The sequence below is a fragment of the Ornithorhynchus anatinus genome, chromosome 2 (assembly GCF_004115215.2).
Source record: "Ornithorhynchus anatinus isolate Pmale09 chromosome 2, mOrnAna1.pri.v4, whole genome shotgun sequence".
NCBI classification, from domain to species: domain Eukaryota; kingdom Metazoa; phylum Chordata; class Mammalia; order Monotremata; family Ornithorhynchidae; genus Ornithorhynchus; species Ornithorhynchus anatinus.
This window is the reverse complement of record NC_041729.1, coordinates 20329867-20343470: the sequence shown is the minus strand read 5'-3', so window position 1 is coordinate 20343470 and position 13604 is coordinate 20329867. Positions and strand designations below refer to the sequence as shown.

The window sequence follows — 13604 nt, the reverse complement described above, 5'->3', positions numbered from 1 at the left end:
AAGCGCTTACTATTGCGCGGAGCACTGTTCTAAGCGCTGGGGTAGATACCAGGTAATCAAGTTGTCCCACGAGGGGCTCACAGTCTTAAGACTGTGAGCCCACGTGGGGACATCCTGATTCCCCTTTGTCTACCCCAGGCGCTTAGAACAGTGCTAAGCTCTGACTCTGTGCAGAGCACTGTTCTAAAGCGCTGGGGGGAGATACAGGGGTATCAGGTTGTCTGTCCCACGAGGGGCTCCCAGTCTTCATCCCATTTTACAGATGAGTCACTGAGGCCCAGAGCAGTGAAGTGACTTGCCACAGTCCCACAGCTGACAAATGGCGAGCCGGGATTCGACACCCTGACCTCTGGACTCCCCAGCCCGGCCTCTTGCCACGAGCCACGCTGGATTAGAACCCACGACCCCCAGCCGGGCTCTTTCACCGAGCCGCCGCCAGGGAAGGGGAGGCTGGCTGGGGACGGAGGGGCGGGATCGAGGGCCGAGATGACAGCGGGGCCGGTCGCGACCGGGCTGTCGCGACAGGGAGGAGGGGGGGGTCCGCGGCGGCGGCGGCTGTCCCTTTGAACGGGGTGGGGGTGGGCGGGGGGCCGTCCCGCACGCCTGCGCACTGGGCTGTGCGCTTGTCATCATGGCGACGCGGGGCCATGTGCAGGACCCCAACGACAGGCGCCTCCGGCCCATCTACGGTGAGTGTCCCGCCGGCCGCCCCTCCGCCTCCGCCCGCCGCCGCCCTCCGGGGCCCGGGGAGGCCGGGGAGCCCCGGACGGCCGAGGGCGGCGCGGGACCCCGGCCGAGGGGCCGCCCCCGCCCGCCAACCCAACGGCCCCGGGAAGGACCGGCCGGCCGGGGGCTGGGGCTCGGAGGAGGGGGGGGGGGGCGCTAGGCCGCGACCGGGACCGCGGCCTCGCGTAGCCGCCCACGCCGGCCCACCCCCGCCCCATCCCGGCCACGCCGAGCCCCTCCGCCCGGTCGCGTTGGGGAAGGGGACGGAGCCCGGAGAGAGCAGCCCCCCTCCCCCACTCCCTAACGGTCGGCTTCTTTTCGACCCCCTTCTCTTCCCGGAGCGCCCGCCGCCTCCCCTCCGAAAGTCCCCTCCGACGAGAAAAAATGCTGGCGTGGCGTAGGGGCAAGAGCCCGGGCTTGGCAGTCGGAGGTGGCGGCTTCTCATCCCGACCCCGACGCTTGTCTGCTGGGTGACCTTGGGCAAGTCACTTCTCTGGGCCCCATCTGGAAAAATGGGGATTAAAAATGGGAGCCCCACGAGGGACCACCTGATGACCCTTTTGCTACCCCAGCGCTTAGAACAGTGCTCTGCACATAGCGCTTAAATACCATTATTATTATAAAGCGCTTACTGTGTGCAGAGCACTGTTCTAAGCGCTGGAGAGGATAACAGGGTGATCAGGTTGTCCCACTTGGGGTTCACAGGCTTAAACCCCATTGTAATAAGCGGTGACGATCCCTTACCACAGCGAGCTCCTAACCTGGAGGGGGCCCGGACAGACATTCGAATAGACATCGGTAGAAAGAAATAAAATCACGGATCTCCACCTAAGGGGGGGAAGAGCAAGTCGGGGCGACGCAGGAGGGAGTGGGAGACGAGGAACTGCGGACATTTTCGCTGCAAATAGCATCACTGTCTCCCCCCCCCCAAAAAAAAAACTAGATTTGGGGACCACCTCTCCCGAGCATCAGTAACCTCTGATGAAGATGAGGTCAGAGAGCAAGGGGAAGGGAACGTGGCCGCTGATTCTGTTGCAGTGGACGCTCCGAGGCGCTCAGTACAGTGCTCAGCACGTCGTAAGCGCCCGATAAATGCCATTGATCGATTGGGGAGCTCCCCCCACCCCGCAGTTCCGGAGGGGCGCAACCGATCCGCCCGAGCGGGAAGGGACTTTCAACCTTTCTGGGCCTCGGTTTTTCTCTTCCGAATAATGGAGGGGAGCGTCCCCTTCCTGGTGACGTTGGGAAGCAAAAATCCATTCATTCCAGTCCTACTTATTGAGCACCTTCTGTGTGCAGGGAGCTGGGCTAAGCACTCGGAAAGTACAATTCGGCAACTAATATAATAATGTTGGTATTTGTTAAGCGCTTACTATATGCAGAGCACTGTTCTAAGCGCTGGGGTAGATGCAGGGTCATCAGATTGTCCCACTTGAGGCTCACAGTTAATCCCCATTTTACAGATGAGGTAACTGAGGCCCAGAGAAGTTAAGTGACTTGCCCACAGGCACACAGCTGACAAGTGGGCAACTGGATATAATAATAATGTTGGTATTTGTTAAGCGCTTACTATGTGCGGAGCACTGTTCTAAGCGCTGGAGGAGAAACAGGGTAATCAGGTTGTCCCACGTGAGGCTCACAGTCTTCATCCCCATTTTCCAGGTGAGGTCACTGACGCCCGGAGAAGTGAAGTGACTTGCCCACAGTCACACAGCTGACAAGTGGCAGAGCTGGGATTTGAACCCATGACCTCTGACACCCAAGCCCAGGCTCTTCACTGAGCCATGCTGCTTCCCTAGAGACGATCCCTACCCCACAATGGACGCACAGGCCATGGGACTAAATGAGATAGAAGGCTGAAATGAGATAACTTAGTGTAAGAAGGGCTTTGGGACCATTTACAATGCCGGTACACATTCTAGAGCCTGGAGATGTGATTGAAATAAAGAAGAAATCTCCTTCGGGAGCATTGCAGAAGGGAATAGGGGAAATGTGAAGGAAAAGGTATACCTAATCGTAATTATGGTACTTGGTCAAGTGCTTACTAAGTGCCGAGCACTGTTCTAGGCCCTGGGGTAGATGCAAGTTAATCAGGTTGTACATAGTTGCTGTCCCACGTGGGGCTCAAACTCTTAACCCCATTTTCCAGATGAGGTAACTGAGGCCCAGAGAAGTGAAGAGACCTGCCTCAGGTCACACAGCAGGCATGCGGCAGAGCTGGGATTAGAACCCAAGTCCAAGTCCCCGTTTAGACTGTGAGCCTGTCACTGGACAGGGATTGTCTTTATCTGTTGCCGAATTGTACATTCCAAGCGCTTCGTACGGTGCTCTGCACATAGTAATCGCTCAATAAATACTACTGAAGTCCTCGAAGCAGCATGGTATAGTGGATAGAGCACGGGACTGGAAGTCAGAAGGTCGTGGGTTCTCATTCTGGCTCCGTCGCTTGTCTGCTGGGTGACTTGGACAAGTCACTTAACTTCTCTGTGCCTCAGTTACCTCCTTTGTAAAATGGGGATGAAGACTGTGAGCCCTACGTGGGACAACCTGATTACCTTGTATCCACCCAATCGCTTAGAACAGTGCTTGGCACACAGTAAGCGCTTAACAAATACCAAATACCAACATTATTATTATTTGCTGGTATCCACCCCAGCGCTTAGGACAGTGCTTGCCACATAGTGAGTGCTTAACAAATACTGTTATTATTATTATCATCATATTGACCCCCAGGCCCGTGCTCTATCCTCTAAGCACGCTGCTTTTCCAGCCCCCACCATCTCACTGTACTTCGATCTTGGCCTTTTTTCTGCCAGCCCCCGCCCACATCCTCCCTCTGGCTTTGGAGCTCCTTCCCGCTTCGTATCCCCGCCTTCAAATCCCTACTAAAATCACATCTCCAGTAGACCTTCCCTGATTAAGCTCCCCCTTCCCAGTCTAAGCTCTCCCTTCTGCCGCAACTGGGCACTTGGGTCCGTTCCCCTAAGGCACTTTGCTATTCACCCCTCCCACAGCACTTATGTACATATCCTTCTGTAATTTAACATCTCTCCCTTTAGTCTGTAAACTCCTGGTGGGCAGGGATCATCTCTGCCTACTCTTTTGCAACATACTCTCCCAAGTGCTTAGTACAGTAAGTACTCGATAAATACCTGGGTGGAAATTGTATTTGAGATTTTAGTCAGATGCCAAAAGAGGTTTCAACCCCAGAAGTTTGGGTGTGAGACAAAATAGTCATTCCTGGCCCGACGGTCAATCAGTACTGTTTTTGGAGCACCTCCTGTGTGCGGAGCGCTGAACTAAGCACCTAAAAGAGTACAATGGAATGAGTAGACATTCCTCAAGGAGCTTACAATCCTGTGGGGTGGATAAGCACCAAAATAAATTACCAATAGTCAAAAGAATGTGAATACCCAAGGCTCAGGTGGTGTGGAAGTTGAAGGGTAAAGGGTGGAGAAAATTGGGTGAAGGAAGGCCTCCTGGAGATGTGATTTTATAAGGGCTTTGAAGATGGAGAGAGCTGTGGTCTGCTGGATGGTAGATTTCAGGGAGGAGGAAGGACGTGAGCAAGAGGTTGACAGCAGCGAGGAGAATGAGGCACAGCTTGGCCTGAGAGGAATTAGAATTGTGCAAAACCAAGGTGTGGTGGGAGGAGAGAGTGGATGGATAAGAGGCAGGGAGGTAATTGAGTGCTTCAGGAGTTTCTGCTTGATGCAGAGAAGTATGGGCAACCATGGGAGGCTTTCTTGGGAAGATTATTTCTTAGGAGATTGGGTTGATCGGTCCTTTTTTCTCTACTTTTGTTTTGAGACTTTCTCAGCAGTTTGCATTAGCTTGTGCTGAATACATCACAGTGCACACCACCTACCTGACGCTTCAAGATCTTGATGTCATCCCACCCAACCTCCATCCCACTCACAAATATATGAAAGAATTCAGTCCTATAGGAACCCCATCGTTGGCAAACAATCCAGGAACTTCCAAATGTTCTTTAAGCAGGAATGTTCTTGCTAATTTCCTTTTCTCCTAGGTGCGGTGTGTTGTGCTGACAGTGTGAAGAAGTTTCAAGGATTAGGATTTCTTATGGAAAAGTTGTAAATAACCAAGCTTTTTCATGAAGTACTCCCAAGGTTTTGACTTGGTTGAGTTTTTTTCATTTATTTCCCAGTTTATATTTAGGATTCATTTCCTTTTGCTTGGAGATTCCAGGGTTAAGGGCACACGGAAAACAGTTTGGCCTAGTGGAAAGAACATGGGCCTGGGAGTCAGAAGACCTGGGTTTTAATCCCAACTCTGCACTTTTCTACTTTGTGATCTGGGCAAGTCACTTAACTTCCCTGTGCTCAGTTCCCTCAGCTGTAAAAAGGGGATTCAATACTTGTTCTCCCTCCTACTTACTATGTGAGCCCCACGTGGGACCTGATGAACTTGTATCTACCCAAACATAGTAAGCGCTTAACACACAATCGTTCTACATGGCCAGTCAAATTTATAGATTCCTCCATACTCCTGTGCATATTTTCTGGTGGATATACAAAGTAATATCAAGAGCAAGAACTGTACAGTGTCTTGCTAGTCACTGATGCCCCAGAGTGTAATTAAGATGGTAGATTTAAAAAAAGAACCCTTGCCTTTTTTTTTGAAATTTTCAAAAAATGCGCCCGATGTTCTAAATCATGACTTCTAGATAAAATTTTTTAAAAAATCATTCAGTTCTTAAACTTTCAAGAAGGAATCAAAAATATGTGGCAGTAAAATTTATTCTTATAGATACTGGGTTAATAAAGGAGGTGTCTTGAAATTAGAATTCTGTGCTTGTCAAGATCTAGGTAAAAATCAAAGAATGATATAGTTGGGATCTCAAGAGGTCTCCAAACCCAACGTTCTGACTCCAGGCAGGTGAATCCTAAAGTACCCTAGCCACTCTCCATATAGTTTGTGCGGGCTTTCCGTGTGTTTGTTTTTTTGTTGTTGGTTGAGACCTGCAGTGATAAAGATTCCGCAGCTTCTTTGAATAGTCTCTTTCAAATGTGTAGTCACCTTATACTGTCTCCCCACTTTATATCTCTCATTTCGCATGTCACTACTTTCAGGCCACCTAATACTTGGGTACTCACAAACCCCTCTCCTCTTCTGGTAGTACTGATATGCGTTGGTAAAGTCAGTCGTATTTATTGAGCACTTACTATGTGCAGGAGCACTGAACTGAGCATCTGGGAGAGTAACAGGGCAACAGAATCAGCAGACACGTTCCGTGCCCATAATGAGCTAACAGTCTAGAAAGGGAGACTAAGGTAATACATATGGTCTCCCTCCAGCTGTAATATAGTTTAATGTCTGTCTCCCCCACTGTATTGTAAGATCCTTCATAGCAGGGGTCACGTCTACTCTCAAGCACGTAGCGTATTGGCTCTGCACACAGACGGGGCTCGTTAAAAACTCTGGACTGACTGATTCACAATCAATACATCTTTTTCCAATGTTTTAAACCAAACTCTGGCTGCAGTTTAGCAGTCGGCCCGCTGAGGAAATGGAAAATGATTCGTTAGCGTTGTCCTCGTAAATAGCCTTTAAGGTAATTATCAATTTCCCCATAGCCCATAGATATGATACCTGCACGGCAAGTTAACCCAGGTTTTTCATAATTTAAACGTAAACAATTAGGAAGGGAGCTTGCTGGTTGATGTGAACTCTGAAGACCAATTATACTGATGAGCTTTGCGGACCCAAAAGCTAACTCCCTGTCTTGCACTTGTGTTCATTAATCATTATTAATAATAATTATTACTATTATTATAATAGTACTTAAGTGCTTACATGTGCCAAGCCCTGGCGTAGAAACAAGTTAATTCAGGTTGGATACAGTCCTTGTCCCACACTGGGCTCAGTGTCCTAATCCTTATTCTTTTAACAGATGAGGGAACTGAGGCAGGGAGGAATGAAGTGACCTGCCCAAGGTCACACAGCAGGCAAGTGGGAGAGGTGGGATTAGAACCCGTGACCTTCTGATTCCCAGGCCCGTGCTCTTATCCACCACACCCATGCTGCTACCACAGAACATCGCGTGTAATATCCCAGGGTGATGTGATTTTATAATTAGGATTTCCCCATTGTTTCTTGTATACATTAATGGAATCGACCCCTTACCCCGACTAGATAAGTGAAATAGATATGAAATTGAATTGAAATTGAGTACATAATCCCCAAGTCAGGTTAATGGCCCATTTCAGCTTGATGTCGTCTTTAGTGGTGATAGCGAGGGCACTTGAAGGAGCAGGGCAATGGTTTTCCTTCTTGACAACCACCCTCTTGGTAAGGGTTATACCTTCTAATATCCTTAGTTTTCCCAAATTTTGTTGCCTCTTAAGGCTCTTATTGGCTTGCAAGTGGATGTGCCAGTTTGGGCCAGGTGGTGGGTACTTTCATTGATAACTCCAGTGAACTAAAAGCTGACTCTTGGCCTATTATGGTTGGACCCATTATCCCCTTGCCTGAAGTTGAAATTCCAGTTACAAGCTTAGCTTTTTGAGTAGTTTTTTTTTCCTCATCATAAAATCTGATTGACCAGACAAAGGCTCTAGCCGCACATCCAGAGTTTCACTGTGTGCTGATGACAAAGCTTTCAGATTTCACGAAAGACTCAGACCACCCACCCACCTTCACTCCAAACTCCGTTTTAATGACGTCTGTTAGCCGAAACGGTTCTCCTGTGATGCCAGCCTTTTCTTGTTCCAGTCAGATTTTTAATCCCCTGTGGGTTGATGAGACAGAGTGTGTTCGGCTGCCGTAGTATTCTTGCCAGGAGCGGTCTGATTCCATTCCAGGAGGCAAATAAGCAGTCCGCTTCAATATATGGATGGCTGGGAACACCCGGGCAGCCAGTGAATAATCAGCAATTGACATTTCTCCAGCCTGCACAGTGTAACTACTGGAATATAAATAGTAGTTCTGAATCCTTGGAATTAGGGCTTTTTGGACCGTGCTGTTTGCTCTCGTGGGGTGGGGTGAGATCCTGCACTATCCCCCCAGCCAAAGTCTTGTTCCTAACTTTTGGGGGCAGTGGTGCCGGGACACTTTGGTTAAGTTGAGGCTCTTTGCTATGGCCAAAACTCCAAGTTAGGCAATTCTTCTGAAAACTCTTGGAGCTTCAGCTGGATGTTGTTGGCCCTTCTACCCTAAGTTGTTGTATGGAATCACACTGCAGTTTTTAAGCACTTGCATACTCTGTTTGGATCTGGCTGCATTTCTTTAGTAATTATCTGAAGGTAACATGGTGATCTTCTTGCTGCCTTTTACAAAATGTCAAACTTGCTATAACTTTAAAGTACCTCCAAGAAACATCCTAAAGTTCGGACTGCCGTTCTGAAGTTGCCATTTTATGAGTAGGTTCAAAGCCATTAGGATTGCCGCATCTTCAGTGCGTGGTGCTTGGTTAGAGGTTTACCAAGGATCAGATTCTGAAATCACATAAAAACCACTTGGTGTCCACAGTATAACGCATGATAACGAGCATCCACGGAACGAAGAATTCTAAACGGAAAGCAGCGTGTGGGTGAAAGCTACAGATCGAAAAACAGTTTCATTAGTAGGAATAGCAGGTGGAACGGGGAAGGCGGTGACTTTTTTCAGAGGTGAATGTCCTTCGCCATGGCGCGGCAACAGAATGAACCCATAAGCAATGCCTGCGAGCACATAGCGAGCAAGAAGAGCCTCAGTTTGGCCACCTTCAGCATTACTACTTAAAGATTGGACTAACCCCTTACGTGGACATTTGGAAGGAAAATAAAGACTAAGAAAATATTTGATTCTCCCAGTGGCACACTGAAATAGAATATCTGGGTTCAGATTGATGTGCCCCAGAAAAGATAGCCTAGTAATAAACTTAGAGTTTTCATTTGTAGCCTTCCATAAATATTGATTTGATACTTTCAAGTACATTTGAGCTTCTTTCCAGCTGAGGTAAAACTGAGAAACGGATAATGTAAGACAGTAAAAAATGTAGGCTTGTGGCGAATAAATCATTTTTTTTTATTTGACGTGAGGTCTCTCTGATTCTCAATCTTCCTCTTTCTAGGAAGAGAAAGCACCAAGACTGGTAAATTCTGACCATTAGGATGTTAGTGGGTTGTTTTATTGCTAATCACTTACCTTTTATACTCGAGTAGGCACTGTTAATGGTGTGGCTGTCCCTCTGTACGAGTGTGGCTGAAAAGATCACTGTGTGACCTGAAATTCTTTACGTACTGTGCACAGAGTAGAGTGCCCCGGCCTCTGACTGTTTGGTACAGAGACGAGTACTGAGGTTGGCAGTAACTCACTAAATCGGTGTCTCCGCTACTGTCAATTCGCAATAATCGGTGACTAGGCCGTCATGCTCTGAGCCATGTTTCAGAGGGTCCCTTGTACCATTTCTTTTACTTGCAGTGGTAATAATAATAATAATAATGCTGGTATTTGTTAAGCGCTTACAATGTGCGATGCACTGTTCTAAGTGCTGGGGTAGGTGCAAGATAAATGGGTTGGTCACAAGTATTGATAATAATTGGTCCACTCTCTTCTTCCTCTTTGTGTTTGGCTAAATGAAACATGTTTCATTATGCACAGCTCTGATGGTGGAGGACGAACTGGGCTTCAAGACCTCATTCTTGGTGGTCTTCTGGCCTTAGTACTGGATTTCCAGTACAGCAGATATTGCTAGTGGTCTCGGTTTTGCGCTTGGGCAGTAGGTTGGATAGCTCTGTTGATTTGTATACCTTAAACTTGGCCTAGAGCATATAATAAAAGGGTATATTACAAATAAAAACTAATTATTTATAACAGGCTTGTGGGTAAGTACAAAACATTTACTGGCCTACAAAATGTTCTTAGCACTCTTCCCTCCTCCCGTCCCATCCCTAGGCCACCAGCCCATAATTCACCAATAGCAAAGTAAAATGTATTTCTCATTACAGGCCCAAACATCAGTTTTATAGGTATGTGGACGGAGGAAACCTGGCACCGAAGCCAAATTCACCCAAGTGAATAAACAAGTAAACAGATACTTTGCCTGTTTTTCCCTGGCGTCTAAAAGCTCTGAGAGGCCAGGTTGATTCCATGGCCATGCTAGTCCTCAGAGTCCCCGAGATGAAACTGGCTCAGTCCATGTGCTGACCCAAGCCAAGTCTTGTGGCCCAGCGCTGACTTTGAGCCAGACCCAGCTTCCAAGTGTTAAAGAGGGATGATGCCAGTTCCCTCCCATTTCCCTTCCCATCCCTTTCCCATTCCCCACCTTTTCATCTGCTGAGTTTAGCTTAGTCAGGCATAACTGGGCAGGAGGCTGGATGCGAGGACTGAGCCAAGGGGCAGGGAACATGCCTGCTAATTCTGTTGTGATTCTCCCAAATGCTTAGTATAGTGCTCTGCACAGAGTAAGCCCTCAGTAAATACAATTGATTAATTGAAGGAAGTAGCTGATGTAGGGGTAATCACCTTGTCCCATCGACAGTGTCTGATTGTCCGGGCTTGTCATCCTATTTCTACCTGCTTTGGTTATTTCTCTGCCCACCAGCACATCTACCGAAGATGGTCAGGGATTAGAGGTAAATTCAAATCCATCGACTTTGGTTTTAGTAGACAATTAAGGCAGGGTTGCGCCTCTGGAGTTTCTTTTAAACTATTGCCTCGGCTGTCAATCCAATCAGTGGTATTTATTGAAAGCTTACTATGTGCAGAGCACTATTACTAAGCGCTTGAGAGAGTACAGCAGAATTAGCATGTGTTCCCTGCCCCTTGGCTCATAATGAGTACGTAATCTAGAGGGGGAGGCAATAATTTATAATATATAATTTAAAGATATGTACATCAGTGCTGAGGGGTTAACCAACTGAGAGTTAGTTAAATATCTTAGAGTTCCTAAATTCATTTACTATTTAGGAACTTCGGAATGGAGCGACTTGGGTACGTATTCGTAATTTCAAATGTCCACAGTAAGAATGTTCTCACAGCATATCCGTTTGCCATTTTAAAACACTTTAGAAAAAACACTGTGGTTGTTTTTGGAAACTCCCGTTTGATGATTGGTTGCATTTTCACCTTTTCAAGACGTGACAGTAAGGGGGTATTTGTAAGGGCTTTATGATGTGCCAGACACTGTGGGTAGTTACAACTCATTGGGTCAGACTCAGTCCCTGGCCCACAGGGGACTCACAGTCGAAGAGGAAAGAACAGGTTTCGAATCCCCATTTTTAGATGAGAATCTGAGGCCCAGAGAAAGTGAAGTGACTTGCCCAAGGTCACGAAACAGCAAGTAGAAGAGCTGGGAGTAGAACCCATGGTCCTCTGACTCCCAGGGCCATGCATTAGGCCCGCTGCTCCCTTTACTTTCTTTCATTACCCCAGGTTTTCCCATAACCTTCTAAGCCTTTAAAAATAGATGAATCCAGGAGTTCAGGGTAAGAGGAGACAAAAAAATCTTGGTTTTGGTATTGTGAATGTAAATGCTGCTATCAGCTGTAGTCCTGCAGCCCCTCCTTTCAGTGATCGTGCCATTCTCCTCTCTAGTAGCAGACCTGACCAGTTTGGTGAATTATGTAGTTTGAGCAAGCAGAACAGCACTCTAATTACCATTGTGCTCATTTTAAAACATCTTGGACATATGTCTTTGTTCCTCTAGGTAGTGATGAAATATTGGGATGTGAGTCATGATCCCCGTGTTATTACATCATTTTAATTAGAATCTTGAGCTTTCATCAAGGATGGCCAGCAAGATTGGAGTGCTTTCGGTCACACTGTCAGCAAAAATTATGGACCCCGAATTTTTAGATCCTTCTTTAGGCATATAATTAGGATTACAAGGAAAGAGTCATTTCTCACTTAAATCCTGGAGGAAAAATCCTTCTGATTGGATGATCTCAGTCACTGAGGACCAATGAAGAAAAATTGATACCAAGTTTCCATATTGGATTCTAAACCTAATGTGATTTCCTTATTCATAGATTATCTCGATAATGGCAATAATAAAATGGCGATCCCAACAAGCGGATAAAATTGTTGAAAAACATAAGGATCTTCACTGTGCTAAGGTAAGTTCATTTGCCCTTTGGTGATTTTTTTTTTAATTCAATGACTTAAGTGCACATTATTACTAGGGTACTTAGCAAGTTTCCTCTTTAAAGCATTTAGAATCATTAGCTAATTAACCACTTGCTTGTCCATTAACTTGTGGTTTTTCAGGCTGTATGGTTTTTTTTTTAAAAAAAAACTCCTGGCAATTTAATGAAACACTGTCAAGAGTGTTTAATTAAAAACTAGAAACCTAGATTTTTAATTTTCTTTGAACCTTGCAAAACCGCTTTGACAGTACCTTTGTTTCATTGTCCCAAAGACCGGTTCAGAAATGATTTTGTGTGTATTCAGTAAGATTAAACAGGAGTGAAAGACCGGTTCAGAATGATTTGTGTGTATCAGTAAGATTAAACAGGAGCGTTTGAATCGGTTCGGTGGAGTGGAAATTTGCTTCTTTGCAACTTAGTTGATCGTCCCAGGAATGATAATAACTGTGGTATTTAAGTGCTTTCTATATGCCAGGCACCGTATCAAGCGCTGGGTGGATGCAAGCAAATCGGGTTGGACACAGTCCCTGTCCCACGAGGGGCTCACAGTCTCAATCCCCATTTTACAGATGGGGTAACTGAGGCACAGAGAAGTGAAGTGACTTGCCCCAGGCCACAGAGCAGACAAGTGAAGGGGCTGGGATTAGAACCCATAACCTTTTGACTCCCAGGCCCATGCTTTCTCCACTGCACCATGCAGTATCATCTCCTGTTTTAATCCTTTATTCCAGTGAAATTTCTTGATGCGGGTTTTTTTAATCTGTGGTTTATAATCTTCCCTCTGTTAAACTTGTTTTTTTATTCCTATTAGGTTTTGAAGGCAATTGGTTTGCAGAGGACTGGAAAACAAGATGAAGCATTTACTCTGGCAAAAGAAGTTGCTGCCCTGGAGCCTACTGATGATAATTCTCTACAAGCGTTAACTATTCTCTACCGGGAAATGCATCGACGTAGGTTTTCAGACTGCCTCATGGCTTTGAAAATCTAGCCCGAGCTCTCCGTCTGTGATTTAGTTTCACATTTAGACCACCGTCCGTTAGATAATCGGACTAATAAAGAATGTTGGAGCACCCATTGGGTGCGATGCATTGTACAGAGCCTTTGGGAAGTACGAAACAGAGAAGTCAATCGGTGTTACTGTGTGCAGATCGTCGAACTGAGCATTTGAGAGAGTATGGTACAACTGAGTTGGTAGATGTGATTCCTGCCCCCAAGGAGTTGACTTCTAGAAGAGGGGACAGACATTAAAATAAATTACAGATAGGGGAAAATGGCGGAACGTGAGGATATGCACATAAATGCTGTGGGAGTGGGGTGAATATCAAGTGCTTAAAGGGTACAGTTTGAAGGGCGTAGGTGAAGGAGAAGGGAGAGCGAGTGGGGAAATGAGGGCTTAGTTAGAGAAAGCCCCTTGTGGCGATATGATTTTTTTTTTAGGACAGTTTTGAAGGTGGGAAGAATGATAGCCTATTGGCAATGAAGCAGAGAGGGGGTTTAGGCCAGAGGGAGGACATGGGCAAGGGGTTGACAGCGAAATTGACGAGATTGAGGTTCAGTGAGTAGGCTGGTGTTGGGGAAGTAAAGTGTGTGGGCTGGGTTGTGGGAAATTAGCAAGGTCAGTAAGAGGGGAGACCTGATTGAATATTGTAAAGCTGATGGTAAGGAGTTTCTGTTGGTGGACATGAATGGTCATGAAAGTGCCAGCTCCTTTTTTTTTTTTTTAACAGTATATAAGTGCTTACTGTGTATCAGGCACCAAACTCAGCACTGGAGTAGATACAGACTAAT

General features: G+C 46.5%; 1 protein-coding gene across 1 annotated transcript in view; it reads left to right on the top strand.

The window, feature by feature from the left end:
* Positions 1 to 625: 625 nt before the first annotated feature.
* Positions 626 to 13604, top strand: part of NAA25 (N-alpha-acetyltransferase 25, NatB auxiliary subunit) — a 47916-nt gene continuing 34937 nt past the window's right edge. The window contains 4 exon segments of the mRNA XM_029056308.2: positions 626 to 689; positions 11700 to 11734; positions 11736 to 11786; positions 12628 to 12766. Of these exon segments, the coding sequence (XP_028912141.1) occupies positions 632 to 689; positions 11700 to 11734; positions 11736 to 11786; positions 12628 to 12766 (283 nt within the window). The 5' untranslated portion in view covers positions 626 to 631.